We start from the raw sequence: 17,687 nt of genomic DNA, 5'->3' as shown, positions 1-17,687 counted from the left end.
CACACACTGGGCAGCCTGTTCCCCTATCGGAGGGGGGATTAACCCCCTCACCCACCTCTCCCCATTTACACACACTGGGCAGCCTGTTCCCCTATCGGAGGGGGATTAACCCCCCTCACCCACCTCTCCCCATTTACACATACTGGGCAGCCTGTTCCCCTATCGGAGGGGGATTAACCCCCTCACCCACATCTCCCCATTTACACACACTGGGCAGCCTGTTCCCCTATCGGAGGGGGATTAACCCCCTCACCCACCTCTCCCCATTTACACACACTGGGCAGCCTGTTCCCCTATCGGAGGGGGGATTAACCCCCTCACCCACCTCTCCCCATTTACACACACTGGGCAGCCTGTTCCCCTATCGGAGGGGGATTAACCCCCTCACCCACCTCTCCCCATTTACACACACTGGGCAGCCTGTTCCCCTATGGGAGGGGGATTAACCCCCTCACCCACCTCTCCCCATTGACACACACTGGGCAGCCTGTTCCCCTATCGGAGGGGGGATTAACCCCCTCACCCACCTCTCCCCATTTACACACACTGGGCAGCCTGTTCCCCTATCGGAGGGGGATTAACCCCTCACCCACCTCTCCCCATTTACACACACTGGGCAGCCTGTTCCCCTATCGGAGGGGGATTAACCCCCTCACCCACCTCTCCCCATTTACATACACTGGGCAGCCTGTTCCCCTATCGGAGGGGGATTAACCCCCTCACCCACCTCTCCCCATTGACACACACTGGGCAGCCTGTTCCCCTATCGGAGGGGGGATTAACCCCCTCACCCACCTCTCCCCATTTACACACACTGGGCAGCCTGTTCCCCTATCGGAGGGGGGTTAACCCCCTCACCCACCTCTCCCCATTTACACACACTGGGCAGCCTGTTCCCCTATCGGAGGGGGATTAACCCCCTCACCCACCTCTCCCCATTTACACACACTGGGCAGCCTGTTCCCCTATCGGAGGGGGATTAACCCCCTCACCCACCTCTCCCCATTTACACACACTGGGCAGCCTGTTCCCCTATCGGAGGGGGATTAACCCCCTCACCCACCTCTCCCCATTTACACACACTGGGCAGCCTGTTCCCCTATCGGAGGGGGATTAACCCCCCTCACCCACCTCTCCCCATTTACACATACTGGGCAGCCTGTTCCCCTATCGGAGGGGGATTAACCCCCCTCACCCACCTCTCCCCATTTACACATACTGGGCAGCCTGTTCCCCTATCGGAGGGGGATTAACCCCCCTCACCCACCTCTCCCCATTTACACATACTGGGCAGCCTGTTCCCCTATCGGAGGGGGATTAACCCCCTCACCCACCTCTCCCCATTTACACACACTGGGCAGCCTGTTCCCCTATCGGAGGGGGATTAACCCCCTCACCCACCTCTCCCCATTTACACACACTGGGCAGCCTGTTCCCCTATCGGAGGGGGGATTAACCCCCTCACCCACCTCTCCCCATTTACACACACTGGGCAGCCTGTTCCCCTATCGGAGGGGGATTAACCCCCTCACCCACCTCTCCCCATTTACACACACTGGGCAGCCTGTTCCCCTATGGGAGGGGGATTATCCCCCTCACCCACCTCTCCCCATTGACACACACTGGGCAGCCTGTTCCCTTATCGGAGGGGGGATTAACCCCCTCACCCACCTCTCCCCATTTACACACTCTGGGCAGCCTGTTCCCCTATCGGAGGGGGATTAACCCCCTCACCCACCTCTCCCCATTTACACACACTGGGCAGCCTGTTCCCCTATCGGAGGGGGATTAACCCCCTCACCCACCTCTCCCCATTTACACACACTGGGCAACCTGTTCCCCTATCGGAGGGGAGGATTAACCCCCTCACCCACCTCTCCCCATTTACACACACTGGGCAGCCTGTTCCCCTATCGGAGGGGCATAAACCCCCTCACCCACCTCTCCCCATTTACACACACTGGGCAGCCTGTTCCCCTATCGGAGGGGGATTAACCCCCTCACCCACCTCTCCCCATTTACACACACTGGGCAGCCTGTTCCCCTATCGGAGGGGGGATTAACCCCCTCACCCACCCCTCCCCATTTACACACACTGGGCAGCCTGTTCCCCTATCGGAGGGGGGGATCGTCTCCCTTGCCCATCTCTGCAGCATGTTTACAGCGGTGCTGGCATTGTCATAAACTGAGTTCCACTTTCTGGCATGTGGCCGCTGCCAGCGGCACTGCAGCCTTGCAGTCTCCCAGGGCAACCGTCGCCAGGACAACCAGAGCCGACAGCAGCAATGCAGGTAATAAGAGGGTGAGAGAGAAAGGGAGAGAGGGTGCCTGAGCATCGCTCCCTCCCACACTGCCGGCCATTTCCCAAGTCGCAGGGGGGGGTCACAAGTTCGCGTCAGACCCACTCTGTGAACCCCCCCCCACCAATGACATTTGACCCTCAGCTCCCTGTACCCGCCGTGATTGGTCAGCTGGCTAGAGGTGGTGATTGGTCAGTTAGTTGGAGGCTTCGAGGTTGTTGAGTGGCCTGGTAATGTTACTGGTTTGTTAGTTAGCGACTGCCATCAGTTCGTTAGCGATTTTGGTCGGTTGATTGGCGATTGCAGCTGGGCGGATCTGTCAGATTCTGATTGGTTCAACCATTGCCGATTGTAACTGGTTAGAGATTTAAATTGGTTTGGCTAGTTAGAGGTTGTGATTGGATAATTAGATATTGCGATTGAGATTTTTCTATTGGTTATTTAGAGATTTATGGCTCAGTTGGCTATTGTGATTAGTTACTGAGAGATTGTGATTGGGTAGTTAATGGGAGATTCTGATTGGGTAGTTACTGAGAGATTGTGATTGGTTAGTTACTGAGAGATTCTGATTGGGTAGTTACTAAGAGATTGTGATTGGTTAGTTACTGAGTGATTCTGATTGGGTAGTTACTGAGAGATTCTGATTGGTTAGTTACTGAGAGATTCTGATTGGGTAGTTACTGAGTGATTCTGATTGGTAGTTACTGAGTGATTGTGATTGATTAGTTACTGAGAGATTGTGATTGGTTAGTTACTGAGAGATTGTGATTGGTTAGTTACTGAGAGATTCTGATTGGGTAGTTACTGAGTGATTGTGATTGATTAGTTACTGAGAGATTGTGATTGGTTAGTTACTGAGAGATTCTGATTGAGTAGTTACGGAGTGATTGTGATTGATTAGTTACTGAGAGATTGTGATTGGTTAGTTACTGAGAGATTGTGATTGGTTGGTTACTGAGAGATTGTGATTGGTTAGTTACTGAGAGATTGTGATTGGTTAGTTACTGAGAGATTGTGATTGGTTAGTTCAAGGTGGTGATTGGTTGGTTCAGGGCCGTGATTAGTTAGCTACTTCGAGGTTGTGATTTATTGGTTTGTTTGAGTTTGTGATTGGTAGGTTAGGTTGAGACTGCAATTGGTTAATTTCTTCAAAATTGTGATTGGTTGGTTAGTTTGTGATCTAAGTGGTTTGTTTGAAACTTCGATTGGTTGGTTAGTTTGAGACACTGATTGGTCGGTTCGGTCGAGACTGTGATTTGTTGGTTAGATCAAGGGAGGCTGTGATTGGTTTGAGTTGAAGACAATGATTTGTTGAGAATGCGATTGGTTGATTAGGATGAGACTGTGGTTGGTTAGTTAGTTTGAGATGGCCGTTGTTTGGTGAGGTCGACATTGTTATTGGTTAGTTAGTTCAAGGCTGTGATTGGTTGGTTAGTTTGAGATTTTGATTGGTTGGTCAGTTGGCAACTGCGATTGGTTTGTTCGTGTGAGATTGTGGTCCCTTGGTTAGTTCGAAACTGTGATTGGTTGGTTGAGTCGAGATGGTGATTGGTTGGTCAGTTTGAGAATCTGATTAGTTGGTTAGTTGGAGACTGTGATTGGTTTGTTTGATTTGTTTGAACAAAGACCAAAGAACAAAGAAAGGTACAGCACAGGAACAGGCCCTTCGGCCCTCCCAAGCCTGTGCCGACCTTGCTGCCCGTCTAAACTAAAATTTTCTACACTTCCTGGGTCCGTATCCCTCTATTCCCATCCTATTCATGTATTTGTCAAGATGCCCCTTAAATGTCACTATCGTCCCTGCTTCCACCACCTCCTCCGGCAGCGAGTTCCAGGCACCCACTACCCTCTGTGTAAAAAACATGCCTTGTACATCGACTCTAAACCTTATCCCTTGCACCTTAAACCTATGCCTCCTAGTAATTGACCCCTCTACCCTGGGGAAAAGTCTCTGACTATCCACTCTGTCTATGCCCCTCATAATTTTGTAGACTTCTGTCAAGTCACCCATCAACCTCTGACGTTCCAGTGAGAACAAACCAAGTTTATTCAACCTTTCCTCATAGCTAATGCCCTCCATACCAGGCAACATCCTGGTAAATCTCTTCTGCACCCTCTCCACAGCCTCCACATCCTTCTGGTAGTGTGGCGACCAGAATTGAACACTATACTCCAAGTGGGGCCTAACTAAGGTTCCATACAGCTGCAACATGACTTGCCAATTCTTATACTCAATGCCCTGGCCAATGAAGGCAAGCATGCCGTATGCCTTCTTGACTACCTTCTCCACCTGTGTTGTCCCTTTCAGTGACCTGTGGACCTGTACACCTAGATCTCTCTGACTGTCAATACTCTTGAGGGTTCTACCATTCACTGTACATTCCCTACCTTCATTAGACCTTCCAAAATGCATTACCTCACATTTGTCCGGATTAAACTCCATCTGCCATCTCTCCGCCCAAGTCTCCAAATGATCTAAATCCTGCTGTATCCTCTGACAGTCCTCATGGCTATCCGCAATTCCACTAACCTTTCTGTCATCCACAAACTTACTAATCAGACCAGTTACATTTTCCTCCAAATCATTTATATATACTACGAACAGCAAAGGTCCCAGCACTGATCCCTGCGGGACACCACTAGTCACAGGCCTCCAATTAGAAAATCACCCTTCCATTGCTACTCTCTGCCTTCTATGACCTAGCCAGTTCTGTATCCATCTTGCCAGCTCACCTCTGATCCCGTGTGACTTCACCTTTTGTACCAGTCTGCCATGAGGGACATAGAACATAGAAAATACAGCACAGAGCAGGCCCTTCGGCCCACGATGTTGTGCCGAACTTTTGTCCTAGATTAAAAACAACCCAGCATTCTACCGTAATCCATGCACCTATCCAATGGCCGCTTGAAGGTCCCTAATGTTTCCAACTCTACTACTTCCACAGGCAGTGCGTTCCATGCCCCCACTACTCTCTGGGTAAAGAACTTACCTCTGACATCCCCCTTATCTTTTCCATCATTCACCTTAAATTTATGTCCCCTTGTAATGGTTTGTTCCACCTGGGGAAAAAGTCTCTGACTGTCTACTCTATCTACTCCCCTGATCATCTTATAAACCTCTATCAAGTCGCCCATCATCCTTCTCCGTTCTAATGAGAAAAGGCCTAGCACCCTCAACCTTTCCTCGTAAGACCTACTCTCCATTTGTACAGCTGCATCATCACCTCACGGCTCTTAAATTCAATCCCTCTGCTAATGAACACTAGCACCTTGTGAAAGGCCTTACTGAAGTCCATCTAGACAACATCCACGGCCCTACCTGCATCAATCATCTTTGTGACCTCCTTGAAAAACTTTATCAAGTTAATGAGACACGACCTCCCCTTTACAAAACCGTGCTGCCTCTCACTAATACATCCATTTGCTTCCAAATGGGAGTAGATCCTGTCTCGAAGAATTCTCTCCAGTAGTTTCCCTACCACTGACGCAAGGCTCACCAGACTGTAGTTCCCTGGATTATCCTTGCTACCCTTCTTGAACAAAGGAACAGCATTGGCTATTCTCCAGTCCTCCGGGACATCACCTGAAGACAGTGAGGACCCAAAGATTTTTGTCAAGGCCTCAGCAATTTCCTCTCTAGCCTCCTTCAGTATTCTGGGGTAGATCCCATCAGGCCCTGGGGACTTACGCACCTTAATATTTTTCAAGACGCCCAACACCTCGTCTTTTTGGATCTCAATGTGACCCAGGCTATCTACACACCTTTCTCCAGACTCAACATCCACCAATTCCTTCTCTTTGGTGAATACTGATGCAAAGTATTAATTTAGTACCTCACCCATTTCCATGCCTATCCTTCAGTGGGCCAACCCTTTCCCTGGCTACCCTCTTTCTTTTTATGTACGTGTAAAAAGCCTTGGGATTTTCCTTAACCCTATTTGCTAATGACTTTTCGTGACCCATTTTAGCCCTCCTGACTCTGTGCTTAAGTTCCTTCCTTCCTACTTTCCTTATATTACACACAGGCTTCATCTGTTCCCAGCCTCCTAGCCCTGACAAATACCTCCTATTTCTTTTGAGACTGCGATTGTTTGGTTAACCAAACTCAATCGCCTGTGTAATCCGGACCCATCTACAGGAGAACCTTCTGGATGCAGGTTGGTCTCAGCAGTCACCTATGTACCCAATGAACCCTATTGAACAGCCCAAAAGAGGAACACGGCCACCTTCACCTCAAAGAAAAAATAAGAGGAGATTGTGATTGGTTACTTAGAGATTTTAATTGGTTAGTCAGTGATTGTGATTAGTTGGTAAGAGATAGTTGATTGGTTAGTCAGCGATTGTGATTGGTTAGGAAGAGATTGTAATTGGTTAGGAAGAGAATGTGATTGGTTAGTAAGAGATTGTGATTGATTAGTAAGTGATTGTGATTGGTTAGTAAGAGATTCTGATTGGTTAGTAAGAGATTATGATTGGTTAGTCAGAGATTGTGATTGGCTAGTCAGAGATTGTGAATAGTTAGTCAGAAAGTGTGATTGGTTAGTCAGAGAGTGTGATTGGTTAGAGAGTGTGATTGGTTAGTCAGAGAGTGTGATTGTTTAGTCAGAGATTGTGATTGGTTAGTCAGTGATTGTGATTGGTTAGTCAGTGATTGTGATTGGTTAGTCAGAGTGTGATTGGTTAGTCAGAGAGTGTGATTAGTTAGTCAGAGATTGTGATTGGTTAGTCAGAGTGTGTGATTGGTGAGTCAGAGTGTGATTGGTTAGTCAGAGTGTAATTGGTTAGTCAGAGAGTGTGATTGTTTAGTCAGTAATTGTGATTGGTCAGTCAGAGATTGTGATTGGTTAGTCAGAGAGTGTGATTGGTTAGTCAGAGGTTGTGATTGGTCAGTCAGACATTGTGATAGATTGGTTAGAGAGTGTGATTGGTTAGATGGATGGAGCTGGTGATTGTTGAAAAGTTACAGGGAGTCTTTGTTCAAATGATTAAATAGTGATTATGTGGCTGGAAAATATGATTGCTTAGTAATTAGGATAGACTGGATGGTCAGCAGTGATGATAGGCTGCATCATCAGTGATGGTGATTGGCTGCACAGTCAGTGATGGTGATTGGCTGCATCATCAGTGATGGTGATTGGCTGCACAGTCAGTGATGGTGATTGGCTGCATCATCAGTGATGGTGATTGGCTGCACAGTCAGTGATGGTGATTGGCTGCACAGTTAGTGATGGTGATTGGCTGCATCATCAGTGATGGTGATTGGCTGCACAGTCAGTGATGGTGATTGGCTGCATCATCAGTGATGGTGATTGGCTGCACAGTCAGTGATGGTGATTGGCTGCATCATCAGTGATGGTGATTGGCTGCACAGTCAGTGATGGTGATTGGCTGCACAGTCAGTGATGGTGATTGGCTGCACAGTCAGTGATGGTGATTGGCTGCATCATCAGTGATGGTGATTGGCTGCATCATCAGTGATGGTGATTGGCTGCATCATCAGTGATGGTGATTGGCTGCACAGTCAGTGATGGTGATTGGCTGCATCATCAGTGATGGTGATTGGCTGCACAGTCAGTATAGTGACTAGCTGGATGGCTAATGGTAGCACTTGACTGGACAATTAGTGATGGTGATTGGCTGGACGGTCAGTAATGGTGATTGGCTGGTCAGCAATGGGATTGACTGCACACAAATTGCTAAATAACCTATTTTGTGATCCCCAACGAAAATACATTCTTGTTTCCACAGGTCGGAGGTGGTCGAAAGACTGTCCCGGGCGTCCCAGAGGCACAATGCGTCTGGAAGAGGGTGGGATCCTCGGAGTTACTGGCCAGAGCCTTCCACAGCATCAACCTGGTGGGGGGCAAGTTGGTGGTTTTTGGTGGAATGCGAACGTCGGAACCCCGGGTTCCTCCCCTGAATGACCTGGTCGTCCTCGATCCCACCACCCTGACGGTCGAGCGGGTGGTCTCCGGGGGTCCTTCGCGCAGCCACCATGGGGCAGTGACCCTTCACGATCGCTGGCTGCTGTTGGTGGGGGGCTGGGATGGGAAGAGGCGGGTTGTGGAGGTCCATGCCTTCGACCTGGAGGCGGGAGGAGGCTGGAACGAGTTAACCCCGGGGCATGGCAGCCAGCCTCCTGTGGGACTGAGCGGACATACTTGCACCAAGCTGTCTGACCGAGAGGTGGTGGTGGTGGGGAGAGAGGGGGGAATCCACACACAGAGGAGATTCGCAAGCATCTTCACTCTCCACGTCGATATCTTTGCACAAAGATACTGGTAAGCACAGTGGGAGTTGTGGAGCCGACCCCGATATTCATCCACAAACTAATCCTACTGCCCCACTCTCTCCCCATAGCCCTGTATCAATCCCCAAACTAATCCTACTGCCGCACACTCTCCCCATATCCCTGTATCAATCTCCAAACTAATCCCACTGCCCCGCTCTCTCCCCATAGCCCTGTATCAATCCGCAAACTAATCCCACTGCCCCACTCTCTTCCCATAGCCCTGTATCAATCTCCAAACTAATCCCACTGCCCCACTCTCTCCCCATAGCCCTGTATCAATCCCCACACTAATCCCACTGCCCCGCTCTCTCCCCATAGCCCTGTATCAATCCCCAAACTAATCCCACTGCCCCGCTCTGTCCCCACAGCCCTGTATCAATCCTCAAACTAATCCCACTGTCCCACTCTCTCCCCATAGCCCTGTATCAATCCCAAATTAATCCCACTGCCCCGCTCTCTCCATAGCCCTGTATCAATCCCCAAACTAATCCCACTGCCCCGCTCTCTCCCCATAGCCCTGTATCAATCCCCAAACTAATCCCACTGCCCCACTCTCTCCCCATAGCCCTGTATCAATTCCCAAATTAATCCCACTGCCCCGCTCTCTCCATAGCCCTGTATCAATCCCCAAACTAATCCCACTGCCCCGCTCTCTCCCCATAGCCCTGTATCAATCCCCAAAATAATCCACTGCCCCGCTCTCTCCCCATAGCCCTGTATCAATCCACAAAATAATCCACAGCCCCGCTCTCTCCCCATAGCCCTGTATCAATCCCCAAACTAATCCTACTGCCGCACACTCTCCCCATATCCCTGTATCAATCTCCAAACTAATCCCACTGCCCCGCTCTCTCCCCATAGCCCTGTATCAATCCGCAAACTAATCCACTGCCCCACTCTCTTCCCATAGCCCTGTATCAATCTCCAAACTAATCCCACTGCCCCACTCTCTCCCCATAGCCCTGTATCAATCCCCACACTAATCCCACTGCCCCCGCTCTCTCCCCATAGCCCTGTATCAATCCCCAAACTAATCCCACTGCCCCGCTCTGTCCCCACAGCCCTGTATCAATCCTCAAACTAATCCCACTGTCCCACTCTCTCCCCATAGCCCTGTATCAATCCCCAAATTAATCCCACTGCCCCGCTCTCTCCATAGCCCTGTATCAATCCCCAAACTAATCCCACTGCCCCGCTCTCTCCCCATAGCCCTGTATCAATCCCCAAACTAATCCCACTGCCCCACTCTCTCCCCATAGCCCTGTATCAATTCCCAAATTAATCCCACTGCCCCGCTCTCTCCATAGCCCTGTATCAATCCCCAAACTAATCCCACTGCCCCGCTCTCTCCCCATAGCTCTGTATCAATCCCCAAAATAATCCACTGCCCCGCTCTCTCCCCATAGCCCTGTATCAATCCACAAAATAATCCACAGCCCCGCTCTCTCCCCATAGCCCTGTATCAATCCCCAAACTAATCCCACTGCCCCACTCTCTCCCCATAGCCCTGTATCAATCCCCAAACTAATCCCACTGACCCGCTCTCTCTCCATACCCCTGTATCAAACCTCAAACTAATCTCACTACCCCACTCTCTCCCCAAATCCCTGTATCAATCCCCAAACTAATCCCACTACCCCACTCTCCCCATAGCCCTGTATCAAACCTCAAACTAATCCTACAGCCCCACCCTTTCCTCATAGCCCTGTATCAAATCTCAAACTAATCCTACTGCCCCGCTCTCTCCCCAAAGACCTGTATCAATCCCCAAACTAATCCCACTGCCCCACTCTCTCCCCATAGCCCTGTGTCAATCCCCAAACTAATCCCACTGCCCCGCTCTCTCGCCATAGCCCTGTATCAATCCCCAAACTAATCCCACTGCCCCACTCTCTCCCCATAGCCCTGTATCAATCCCCAAACTAATCCCACTGCCCCGCTCTCTCTCGATACCCCTGTATCAAACCTCAAACTAATCTCACTACCCCACTCTCTCCCCAAATCCCTGTATCAATCCCCAAACTAATCCCACTACCCCACTCTCCCCATAGCCCTGTATCAAACCTCAAACTAATCCTACAGCCCCGCTCTCTCCCCATAGCCCTGTATCAATCCCCAAACTAATCCCACTGCCCTGCTCTCTCTCCATAGCCCTGTATCAAACCTCAAACTAATCCCACTGCCCCACTCTCTCCCCATAGCCCTGTATCAATCCCCAAACTAATCCCACTGCCCCGCTCTCTCCCCATAGCCCTGAATCCATCCCCAAACTAATCCCACTGCCCCGCTCTCTCCGCAGAGCCCTGTGTCAATCCCCAAACAGTTCTGGTCGCCTCATTATAGGAAGGACGTGGAAGCTTTGGAACGGGTGCAGAGGAGATTTACCAGGATGTTGCCTGGTATGGAGGGAAAATCTTATGAGGAAAGGCTGATGGACTTGAGGTTGTTTTCGTTAGAGAGAAGAAGGTTAAGAGGTGACTTAATAGAGGCATACAAAATGATCAGAGGGTTAGATAGGGTGGACAGCGAGAGCCTTCTCCCGCGGATGGAGGTGGCTAGCACGAGGGGACATAGCCTTAAATTGAGGGGTAATAGATATAGGACAGAGGTCAGAGGTGGGTTTTTTACGCAAAGAGTGGTGAGGCCGTGGAATGCCCTACCTGCAGCAGTAGTGAACACGCCAACATTGAGGGCATTAAAAAAATTATTGGATAAGCATATGGATGATAAGGGCATAGTGTAGGTTAGATGGCCTTTAGATTTTTTCCATGTCGGTGCAACATCGAGGGCCGAAGGGCCTGTACTGCGCTGTATCGTTCTATGTTGTATGTTCTATGTTCAAACTAATCCCTCTGCCCCGCTCTCTCCCCATATCCCTGTATCAATCCCCAAACTAATCTCACTGCCCCACTCTCTCCCCATAGCCCTGTATCAATCCCCAAACATAAGAACATAAGAACTAGGAGCAGGAGTAGGCCATCTGGCCCCTCGAGCCTGCTCCGCCATTCAATTAGATCATGGCTGATCTTTTGTGGACTCAGCTCCACTTTCCGGCCCGAACACCATAACCCTTAATCCCTTTATTCTTCAAAAAACTATCTATCTTTACCTTAAAAACATGTAATGAAGGAGCCTCAACTGCTTCACTGGGCAAGGAATTCCATAGATTCACAACCCTTTGGGTGAAGAAGTTCCTCCTAAACTCAGTCCTAAATCTACTTCCCCTTATTTTAAGGCTATGCCCCATAGTTCTGCTGTCACCCGCCAGTGGAAACAACCTGCCTGCATCTATCCTATCTATTCCCTTCATAATTTTAAATGTTTCTATAAGATCCCCCCTCATCCTTCTAAATTCCAACGAGTACAGTCCCAGTCTACTCAACCTCTCCTCATAATCCAACCCCTTCAGCTCTGGGATTAACCTAGTGAATCTCCTCTGCACACCCTCCAGCGCCAGTACGTCCTTTCTCAAGTAAGGAGACCAAACTGAACACAATACTCCAGGTGTGGCCGCACTAACACCTTATACAATTGCAACATAACCTCCCTAGTCTTAAACTCCATCCCTCTAGCAATGAAGGACAAAATTCCATTTGCCTTCTTAATCACCTGTTGCACTTGTAAACCAACCTTCTGTGACTCATGCACTAGCACACCCAAGTCTCTCTGAACAGCGGCATGCTTTAATATTTTATCGTTTAAATAATAATCCCGTTTGCTGTTATTCCTACCAAAATGGATAACCTCACATTTGTCAACATTGTATTCCATCTGCCAGACCCGAGCCCATTCACTTAACCTATCCAAATCCCTCTGCAGACTTCCCGTATCCTCTGCACTTTTCGCTTTACCACTCATCTTAGTGTCATCTGCAAACTTGGACACATTGCCCTTGGTCCCCAACTCCAAATCATCAATGTAAATTGTGAACAATTGTGGGCCCAACACGGATCCCTGAGGGACACCACTAGCTACTGATTGCCAACCAGAGAAACACCCATTTATCCCAACTCTTTGCTTTCTATTAATTAACCAATCCTCTATCCATGCTACTACTTTACCCTTAATGCCATGCATCTTTATCTTATGCAGCAACCTTTTGTGTGGCACCTTGTCAAAGGCTTTCTGGAAATCCAGATATACCACATCCATCGGCTCCCCGTTATCTACTGCACTGGTAATGTCCTCAAAAAATTCCACTAAATTAGTTAGGCACGACCTGCCTTTTACGAACGCATGCTGCGTCTGCCCAATGGGACAATTTCTATCCAGATGCCTCGCAATTTCTTCCTTGATGATAGATTCCAGCATCTTCCCTAAACTAATCCCACTGTCCTGCTCTCCCCGTACCCCTGTATCAATCCCCAAACTAATCCCACTGCCCCGCTTGCTCCCCACAGCCCTGTATCAATCACCAAACTAATCCCACTGCCCCACTCTCTCCCCATAGCCCTGTATCAATCCCCAAACTAATCTCACTGCCCCACTCTCTCCCCATAGCCCTGTATCAATCCCCAAACTAATCCCACTGCCCCGCTCTCTCCCCATAGCCCTGTATCCATCCCCAAACAAATCCCTCTGCCCCGCTCTCTCCCCATAGCCCTGTATCCATCCCCAAACTAATCCCACTGCCCCACTCTCTCCCCATAGCCCTGTATCAATCCCCAAACTAATCTCACTGCCCCACTCTCTCCCCATAGCCCTGTATCAAACCCCAAACTAATCCCATTACCCCACTCTCTGCAGAGCCCTGTATCAATCCCCACACTAATCCCACTGCCCCGCTCTCTCCCCATAGCCCTGTATCAATCCCCAAACTAATCCCACTGCCCAATCTCTCCCCATAGCCCTGTATCAACCCCAATCTAATCCCACTGCCCCACTCTGTCTCCATATCCCTGTATCAATCCCCAAACTAATCCCAGTCCCGCTCTCTCCCCATAGCCCTGTATCAATCCCCAAACTAATCCCACTGCTCCACTCTCTCCGCAGAGCCCTGTATCAATCCCCAAACTAATCCCACTGCACCACTCTCTCCCCATAGCCCTGTATGAATCCCCAAACTAATCCCACTGCTCCACTCTCTCCGCAGAGCCCTGTATCAATCCCCAAACTAATCCCACTGCACCACTCTCTCCCCATAGCCCTGTATGAATCCCCAAACTAATCCCACTGCCCCGCTCTCTCCCCATAGCCCTGAATGCATCCCCAAACTAATCCCACTGCCCCACTCTCTCCATAGCCCTGTATCAATCACCAAACTAATCCCTCTGCCCCGCTCTCTCTCCATAACACTGTATCAATCCCCAAACTAATCCCACTGCCCCACTCTCTCTCCATAGCCCTGTATCAATCACCAAACTAATCCCTCTGCCCCGCTCTCTCTCCATAGCCCTCTATCAATCCCCAAACTAAACCCACTGTCTCGCTCTCCCCGTACCCCTGTATCAATCCCCAAACTAATCTCACTGCCCCACTCTCTCCCCATAGCCCTGTATCAATCCCCAAACTAATCCCACTGCCCCACTCTCTCTCCATACCCCTGTATCCATCCCTAAACTATATTTCCAGTGAAGGAGTGTTGATAATCAGAGGGACACTGATTGGAGCGAATCGGTAAATGAAGCAGAGAGTTGATGGGGTTGATGGGGTTGAGGAGTAATATTTTTATGCAGCGGAGGGTTGTGATCTGGAGGGTGCTGTGTCAAACGGTGATGAAGTCAGATTCAATAGGAACTTCCAGAAGGGCAATTTGAAAAACACCTGAAGGGGAGAAATGTATAGATCGTGGAAAGAATAAGGGAGTGGGAACATTTGCACAGCTCTTTCAAACTGCTGGCGCAGTTCGACTGACTGATCTCATTCCAGATCGCATGCAATGTTTATATCAGATTGAGGGGAACGATGATCGTATTGAATTGAGTGGCGTGACAATTGTATTTGGATTGAGTGGAGCGACCATTGTATTTGGACTGAGTGGAGCGACCATTGTATTTGGACTGAGTGGAGCGATGGATGCCAGGGCTAATTGTGCCAACAATTTGAAAGTTATCCAGTCAACATGGGCTGAGCAAACTCTTTCTGTTCTGTATTGTCTAGATTCAGTAACAGGACAGGGCTTTGGATCAGACTGCACTGGGACTTTAGGAGCTGTCTGGGGATTTGGTCTTCTTGTCCTTCTTTGACTCAAGGCACCCCTGACCCTGCTGTCTTGACCCCCTACCCCATTCCAGGTACAAGGAACGCGAGTCACGAACAGCCTCAAGATCAGGACATTCCGCCATTCTGACCCGGGTGCACGGCCACGCGACATCACGATACGAACTCTTGGTGTTTGGAGGCCGGAATTCTCCAGAGATCGAGATGGTCGGGATCTGGACAGATCGGGATGTGAGGGTGAGTTTCAGAGAGGGAGAAGCAGACTGGGCAGAGAGAGAGATACAGAGAGATTGAGTGATATTTCACCTTGCCTCTGTTCCTCTCAATGAACAGCCAGATCCTCTGCACGCCCCCAGACTCATCGAGTATCTCAGATCCCTCATTACATCAGGAAACGTTTCACCCCGAAGCCCAGGAGCCTTACGCCATCATTCCATGACCCTCGTGGGGCCCTTCGGTGTACTATATGGGGGAGAGTGTTCAACAAGGCAACAGACACCGCCTGCAATGATCTCTTCATCTACGACACACGTAAGTTTCGAACTGTGCTGCGGTAAAGTGTTGAGGGAGATTTACTCTGTGCTGTACCAGTCCTGGGAGTGTTTGATGGGGACAGTGGAGAGGGAGCTTTACTCTGTATCTAACCCCGTGCTGTACCTGTCCTGGGAGTGTTTGATGGGGACAGTGTAGAGGGAGCTTTACTCTGTGTCTAACCCCGTGCTGTACCTGTCCTGGGAGTGTTTGATGGGGACAGTGTAGAGGGAGCTTTACTCTGTATCTAACCCCGTGCTGTACCTGTCCTAGGAGTGTTTGATGGGGACAGTGTAGAGGGAGCTTTACTCTGTATCTAACCCCGTGCTGTCCCTGTCCTAGGAGTGTTTGATGGGGACAGTGTAGAGGGAGCTTTACTCTGTATCTAACCCCGTGCTGTCCCTGTCCTGGGAGTGTTTGATGGGGACAGTGTAGAGGGCGCTTTACTCTGTATCTAACCCCATGCTGTACCTGTCCTGGGAGTGTTTGATGGGGACAGTGTAGAGGGAGCTTTACTCTGTATCTAACCCCGTGCTGTACCTGTCCGAGGAGTGTTTGATGGGGACAGTGTCGAGGGAGCTTTACTCTGTATCTAACCCCGTGCTGTACCTGTCCCGGGAGTGTTTGATGGGGACAGTGTAGAGGGAGCTTTACTCTGTATCTAACCCCATGCTGTACCTGTCCTGGGAGTGTTTGATGGGGACAATGTAGAGGGAGCTTTACTCTGTATCTAACCCCGTGCTGTCCCTGTCCCGGGAGTGTTTGATGGGGACAGTGTAGAGGGAGCTTTCCTCTGTATCTAACCCAGTGCTGTACCTGTCCTGGGAGTGTTTGATGGGGACGGTGTAGAGGGAGCTTTACTCTGTATCTAACCCCATACCGTACCTGTTCTGGGAGTGTTTGATGGGGACAGTGTAGAGGGAGCTTTACTCTGTATCTAACCCCATGCCGTACCTGTTCTGGGAGTGTTTGATGGGGACAGTGTAGAGGGAGCTTTACTCTGTATCTAACTCTGTGCTGTCCCTGTCCTGGGAGTGTTCGATGGGGACAGTGTAGAGGGAGCTTTACTCAGTATCTAACCCCGTGCTGTCCCTGTCCTGGGAGTGTTTGATGGGGACAGTGTAGAGGGAGCTTTACTCTGTATCTAACCCCGTGCTGTACCTGTCCTGGGAGTGTTTGATGGGGACAGTGCAGAGGGAGCTTTACTCTGTATCTAACCCCGTGCTGTACCTGTCCTGGGAGTGTTTGATGGGGACAGTGTAGAGGGAGCTTTACTCTGTATCTAACACCGAGCTGTACCTGTCCTGGGAGTGTTTGATGGGGACAGTGCAGAGGGAGCTTTACTCTGTATCTAACACCGTGCTGTACCTGTCCTGGGAGTGTTCGATGGGGACAGTGCAGAGGGAGCTTTACTCTGTATCTAACCCTATGCTGTACCTGTCCTGGGAGTGTTCGATGGGGACAGTGCAGGGGGAGCTTTACTCTGTATCTAACACCGTGCTGTCCCTGCCCTGGGAGGGTTTGATGGGGACAGTGTAGAGGGAGCTTTAATCTGTATCTAACCCCAATCTGCCCCCATCAAACATTCCCCGGATCAATGTCGAGGGAGATTTATTCTGCAACCAATTCCCTTGTATTTTCCCAGGCCCTCCAGGAGGGATGTGGTTCCACCTTCCGAACAGTGACCCGGAGATGAAGAGGTTTGGCCACCGCATTGCGGTGGTGGGAGAGAGTCTGTGCCTTATCGGGGGCCGAGGGAGAGACGGTAGGAACTGTTCCCCTGGGATCTACACTCTGGACACCAAAACATGACGGCAACGTTGGGGAGGCGGTAAGCGATAGGGGATCTGCAGCAATAAAAGCCGAGTACCTGAACATCTCGTGCGGGTGTGCATGGTTTTTGTCAACCTCCTCTCCGTGGCTGTCTCATCAGAGATCCCAGAGCTCATAACAGGAACACTGCTCAGACCTACTCAGCCATTCAGATCAGGACTAGATTGTGGCATCAACAGCTTCCTGTCGCCACTTCCCCCACCAACCCCCCCTCCCTTGGTGGTCAAATCTCCACTCTGAATGTATTCAATGACCCAAACTCCCCCGGTCTTTGGGGAAGAGAATTCCAAAGTTTAAGAAACCCTTCACATCTGCCGTGAATCCCTTACATTTGAACCCCCCCCCCCGAAAGGTGGATGTAACCTCTTAGGAACGGCAGCCAGAGGGGTGGGGAAAACCCTGCTCCAAGGCTGCTCTGCTGGGCAATGCCAATGTGCCTGTCCCCCCCCCCCCCTCCCCACACCACTCACTGTCTAGAAATCTGGTGTCCCCAGTTTTGAATACCCCTACTTCCCTGTGAATTCGCAAACCTCTGAACAGGAAGAGATTATCTGCCACATCTCACTCAGACC

At 50.1% G+C, this 17,687-nt stretch overlaps 1 protein-coding gene across 1 annotated transcript; it reads left to right on the top strand.

Moving 5' to 3' along the window:
• Nucleotides 1-2,260: 2,260 nt before the first annotated feature.
• On the top strand, nucleotides 2,261-17,143 carry LOC119967797 (kelch domain-containing protein 9-like). The gene is made up of 5 exons (XM_038800798.1): nucleotides 2,261-2,291; nucleotides 8,049-8,581; nucleotides 14,826-14,988; nucleotides 15,085-15,282; nucleotides 16,928-17,143. The coding sequence occupies exons 1-5, from the start codon at nucleotides 2,286-2,288 to the stop codon at nucleotides 16,976-16,978; spliced, it is 951 nt and encodes a 316-aa protein (XP_038656726.1). The 5' UTR covers nucleotides 2,261-2,285; the 3' UTR covers nucleotides 16,979-17,143.
• The last annotated feature ends 544 nt before the right edge of the window (nucleotides 17,144-17,687 follow it).

Source organism: Scyliorhinus canicula, chromosome 6 (genome assembly GCF_902713615.1).
Source record: "Scyliorhinus canicula chromosome 6, sScyCan1.1, whole genome shotgun sequence".
NCBI classification, from domain to species: Eukaryota; Metazoa; Chordata; class Chondrichthyes; order Carcharhiniformes; family Scyliorhinidae; genus Scyliorhinus; species Scyliorhinus canicula.
This window is presented reverse-complemented; position numbering and strand designations above follow the sequence as displayed.